This window comes from Monopterus albus, unplaced genomic scaffold (assembly GCF_001952655.1).
Source record: "Monopterus albus unplaced genomic scaffold, M_albus_1.0 scaffold22.1, whole genome shotgun sequence".
Taxonomy (NCBI): domain Eukaryota; kingdom Metazoa; phylum Chordata; class Actinopteri; order Synbranchiformes; family Synbranchidae; genus Monopterus; species Monopterus albus.
The window spans coordinates 464689-470661 of record NW_018127902.1 but is presented as its reverse complement, the minus strand read 5'-3'; the positions used below and the strand labels follow the sequence as shown (position 1 = coordinate 470661).

Here is a 5973-nt window from a genome sequence, read left to right as displayed (position 1 = left end):
TAATATTAAACACCCTGTCTGCTGACAGTCATCAACTTTTCTCTAGTTATCCTTGACCAGATGTACCCTGTAGAAACTCATAAGCATGACTAAGCATTTAACAGTCTAACTAGACATCCTATCTCCACTAAACATTTCTAATACATACAAGTGCCTAACCAATATCTATCTGACTAAAAATACCTAACAATAACATCTGGGGATTTGTGTGACAGAGACACAGTTTCTGGGCAAAAAAAAAGTCTTTAAATTGCACTGATCAATATCCTTATTTGAACAATGGATTGATGTGTAATATGTCAAGGTTACTGGTAATGTAGTGACACATCCACTGACAACTACTTGAGCCACATTTTGCTCACTGTTTTCAGTTTGGTTTCAGTTTTATGCAGTCTCACTGCATAAAAAAACCTCTCACAAACTAATGACACCCTAGTTTCTCAGCAGCAAATGGCAGACAGTCTGGTGGAGTACTACTGGGGGTAATCATAGGTCATTGTCTGCCTCTTGCTGATAATGACTAAATGGTGAACATTGGGTAGCATTCAGAGAGAAGCTGAACACCAAGCTGTAGTAGCCTGGAGCTGGTGAAGACCAAAACAGAGGTAAAATAGAGACTTTTTTTTTTTACTGTTGCTCAGAGTCTGCTGGGTGTGCAATAGGAAACTGTTTGATGACACATCCATAACTACTTTATGAGCTGATAAATGCTGAGGGTGCGTGATATTCAGCTTATTTTGCAGTTTTGTCCTCAGATAGACAAAAAAATTGATTAATACAGCTTTTAATGTAATTTTTCAGTACTACAAGACACACATTTCTGTTCATCTCCTGTGATGGCATTGTGAGATAGTTATTTTTACATTTCAGCAAATAAAAGTACAGCTACTTCCATGTCTATACACTGTACCACTGAAGCTAAGTGAAGTGAACATTTTATCTCATAATTTCAGTGGTACAGCCATTCAGGTCAAATAAAAACCCAAGTAAAATAAACAGTTCTAAGTTTTCTATAGTCTGTTGCTCTGTAAAGCAACAGCCTTGACACGGTAATGCAATATACTCACTGAAGTCCTTTTGCCTCCAAACACACCTGCATTCCCTGACAAAAGCATTTACTCTGTAGCTTACAGCTGGAATTTAATGAGGCATCAAACATATTTCAGTGTTTTGACCAGGACTTTTTTCTATTTCAAGCATGAGCAGCCAGGCATAATGTGCAAACACTCATTTATTGGCGGATAACAAAAAGGTAACTCTGTTTGCTTAGATTAATTTATTTTTTAATTGTATTTATTTACTCTGTGCTGGAGAGTGAAGTGTTGGCATTAAAAAGCATACATGAAAACACATCCCATAGAGATTACCACTGCTATCAAATCAATAATTCTCTTTTATTTGGCCCAAAGGAGCATTATGTTTTCAAGTCATAGACAAGAGTTACTGCCTTTATTAGGTCACACATAATTGCCATAACACATATCAGCTAAAAACAGTGAGGATGACAGTATAAAACAGTGAGGTGAGACTTTAATGGCATCCCGACATTAGGCGAAGCGTATCAATCTTCCTCTGCACAATGAGCATACGCATTCTATATATTCACTGTGTCATGTGAAACACGGAGAGACAACAATATTTCCATGACTTTCCTGCCAAGCTGTGCTAAGTGAGATGAGGTGAGGCAGGGTGGGGGCATCACTTTGACTAATTATCCTCCTACAGCAAGACAGTATGTAGCCAAGGAAGTGACAGTGAAGAGGCAGAGAGCAGGAGGCGGGGGAGGCGAGGGGGGTGGGGGTGGAAGAATCAGCACAGCCTTTACAACCTCAAAAGGTCTCTCAATCAACAAATGCAGCAGAACCGCCAAAAGGAGGTGAGGAAATTGAAGGAGCAGCAGTTTTGAGGTGGAGACACTGTGTGCAAGTTAGGGCATGGGTGAGTGCATGAGTAAGAGAGGGTGGGTGAGTGGGTCGACACCTGACAAGTAGGAAGTGAACAAATTGCATACAGTCAGTACAGTCAGGGACCACGGACTGTTTCAGTAAAGCTTTCACAAGAAATCTGTTAAATTTCAGCAGTTATTTTGGTCAAAACTAATACATAACTATTATTAGAATTAGATTATGGACAAAACTTAATCTTAATCTAATCATGTAGCATTTGGCCTTAGTGACCAGAAGATACTTTACCGGTCATGAGATGATTAGAAATGTAAATGCATGGGGAAAAAACATATTTCTTCTCCACAACATTATGTTCATTTTTCAGTCTTGCTTTTCAGAGTTTTATTAAAAAAAAAAAAAAACTCAAACATTAAACTAGTGAAACTAGTAGACATAAACAGCAGGTTACACAAGGTCACCAGTACACAAACATTCATTTTAAGGGATAAAAAGAGGATAAATTAAAGCTATTTCACAATCAAAGAAAAAAAGAATCTCATTAATAGCTTTCTTTTGATTTACATCCATATAATTCCATCTCAAATAAGATGTTTCCCCTCCGCAGTATGCATCTTTCAAGAGGGGAAACAACAAAATAAACATTATTTTTTATCAATTTATGTTGTAAATGTTCTATGTTTAAGTGCAACTGTAAGCACTGGTTTATTGCATTCTACACATTGAAGTTATCTACTAATAACATACAGTTGTATCCGTACAATAAGAAACATGCAGAATATACTACTAGCATTATTATTCCTGCACCATAATAATAGTTTCAATATTTTAGAAATTCCGAGAACCTCCCTGACCTCTCAGGTACTTCTCAGGTACCTACGGGCTGTACAATCCCAGCATCACCCAGCAGTGCAGGACCTACAGGATGTGTGGGTGGTTAAGGTTAAGGCTGCTGTTGCTAGTTTGACTCAGCTGATGCCTGCTGGATTCTTCGATAGAGCCCAGAAGTGCTGCCTCAGATACTGAGTTCAGGGAATCCTGTATCACTTCCTTCATTTAATACTGTTTGCAGAAATCGATGAGTGAGAATGGATATACCAAGGCATAAAAAAGCAGTAAATAAGCAGCTGATATTTACTGCAGTAGTAGCAAAGAATGTGCAGTAAAGGGACTATAGCATGTTTTGACTGCAGTTGTAAAAAGTGCTTTACAATTTGCCTCTTGCCCCTCATATACACACATACAGGTATACTGAACACTGTGTCATGGAAAAAGCCATCTGGATTTGTTCAAAAAGAATTTTTCATAAAAATATGAATTTTGAAAGAGGACCACTCAGCTGTTAAATTCACATTATTTCAGATTCAGATGAAATATATATTAAAATAAATAGATCATGAGACTAATCTTAACTTATCCCATGTCCCTCCATATCACCTCCAAAATAACCTAAAGAATGGCTTCAAGTGCTCATGACGATTTACTCAAGGACCAGCCTCAAGTTTAAAAAAATTAGGCCACACACACACACACTTGTTTTCATCATTTACCAGGTCCCAACATAGACTTACATTTTACATTACATTTCCAAGAGACTTACCTTAACCTTAACCAGAATCACTACTTGCCTAACCTTAACCCTGACACTTGCTCTAACATTACACCCCATCGTTTTTGTAAAATTCAGTCAACTACTTTGTGAAGACCTACCTTGGATACCTACAGGTGACTTCCAGTCCCTGCAAATATGGTAACTGATGGATTTGAGATCCCACAAGTATAGAAAAATAAATCCACACACATGCTTATCCTATCTTTGTGAGGGCACTCAGTGACATCATAATAATCATCATCATCATTTATTAGTCCTGCGTGGGAAAATTTCTCACTGATGGTGGCACTGTCTGAGTAATTGACTGGCCACTGTGGGCAACTTGGGGTTCAGTGTCTTGCTCAAGGACACTTGTGGAGACCAGGATTTGAACAACCAAATTTCCAGTTAGGAGATGACCACACTACCTCCTGAGCCTAGCACCTAACACCTAACCTAAATTTAACCATCAGAAGTAAACTAACCCTAATCCTTCCCTTAAACCCAGTTCTAACCTGAACCCTAAAACCAAGTTTTAAAGATATTTTAGAAAGTGAGGACTGGCCAAAATGTTCTCTTTTTCAAAAAAATGTCATCACTCTGTAGCAAAAAATACATTTTTGGTCCTCACAGTATAGCAAGTACAAGAAAGCATGAGCACACATCTACATCCCTTCAGCAAAGGAAAATGCCTTCATTATTCGTCACAACTTAAAGATTAAATTTAAATGGCCTAGCTGCAAGAAAAGCATTTTCCTTAATGCAGCAGTCATTTTAAAATGCCTGTAAATTGCACTTCTCTTTTCTTTCTGTGGCTCACCAGTTCCCACATGTTACTATTTCTGCTCACACATTTTCTCCTGTATTACATTAATACTTATTCGAAAACCACCAGTACTGTCTCTAAGCTGTAGAAGCGTCATTCTGGAGGTGTAGTTTATGTTAAGATGTTTGACCAAAGCTGTGTTTGAAAATCAATTTTTTTTTTCCGGTGACATTACTTTACTCAACAACAATTAATGACAGCAAAACAATATTTTCAGTACCTTACTTTGAAAAATATGTTTTTCTATCAAATAATTTAAAGGATTCAACCTTGTTTAAATTAAAGAGAGTATTTATATGAAGAATTGTGTGGCAAAAGAATAGTTAAAAAGTCTGGTGTTAGCTAATCAGGTCAGTGCATGAGCTTGTGGAGTAAAACTGTCCTTGTGGATGTGCAGTATGTCCTCATGAACAGAGTGGAATCATGCTCATAAAACCATTTTGTACAGCTCTCCTAGTGGTCAGGACTTTCCACAGGGTACCTTTATGCACTGTGTGTGACACTGAGTCATTCTTTACAAAAACAATATGCCAGTCTAGGTCTATGTGTAAGATGTGGTGAAGCATTTGTGTTTTAAGCAGAAGATAGTGAGTCAAAAAAGTTTTTGGTCAAACTAACTTTGATTTTCAAAGTCAAAACACTGTCTTACTGTCTCATAATTCGGACTTGCCTTTGACTTGAAAATCATCATTATGAGTGCTGTGGATAGCCAAGTGTTTTTGGCAGGCACCCGTGCATGAAGGCTAATTGGTATGGTGTGAGCCTTGCTTGCAGATCGCCTCCATTTTCCTGTCTGTTGGTGCTATTTGATCAAGATTAAAAAGCCCCCAAAATTTTGTATGTTTTCAAGAAATTATCATTTAAACTTTTATATTTTTTAAGTCATACCTTAGATTTAGTAAGTCCAGATTTCAGCTTCTGAAAATTAAAACATTTAGTCTTTTTTTTCTTTATTTATTAAATACAGGCTGCCATATCGGGTGAACATGGAACAAAACATATCTGCTTATCACCCTGTCTCTCAAATAAACTTTATGAACTTGTGTTTTAAACAAAACTCTTCTGTTACGGGGTCGTACATTCGTCCAACTTGCTCTGAGGCATCCCCACAATGCTATTGCCTGTTGAGATTAAGACATGGCTTCTTTGGATACCTTTGAACAATCAACTCATTCGCTAACCTTTTGGTCATGGCTGTAGGCCAGAATCCAGTCCTCCTGCTCAGGGTGGAACAGCAGGCTGAGGATGTAGAAGCTCAGCCGGTATTTCTGGTAGGTGGCTCCTTCATCAGAGCTGATCAGTAGACTGCTCTCCACCTCTGGATCAGTTAGCAGCATGATCTAGCAGAAGAATGACAGACCAGGGACATTGTTAGGATGTTAAGAATGTTTAAACTCTTAACAACAAAGCATTTAAAAAACATATTCCATTTGACTTGGTTGTGCACATTAGCAGTCCAGACAAAGAATGTGTGAGTGTGTGTGTGTTTTTGTTTGATTGCACTTAATTCTTTCCCATTTTCCTGCACCTAACCCTCTGGCGTATGTGTGTGTCTGCATTATTGACTAGATAAAACACACAGAGAAAAGTCAATCAAGACTATCGTATCTCGAGTAATAATTTGTATGTTAGGCAGTATGATACATCTTGTA

The 5973-nt window shown here is 37.8% G+C and overlaps 1 protein-coding gene across 5 annotated transcripts in view; it reads right to left on the bottom strand.

Annotated features, from left to right (window-relative positions):
• Window positions 1-5973, bottom strand: part of sorcs1 (sortilin-related VPS10 domain containing receptor 1) — a 195071-nt gene that overhangs the window by 44152 nt on the left and 144946 nt on the right. For all 5 annotated transcript variants that reach the window (XM_020594144.1, XM_020594146.1, XM_020594147.1 and 2 more), the window contains one exon: window positions 5503-5661. In XM_020594144.1, the coding sequence (XP_020449800.1) occupies window positions 5503-5661 (159 nt within the window). The remainder of the gene's footprint in view (window positions 1-5502; window positions 5662-5973) is intronic.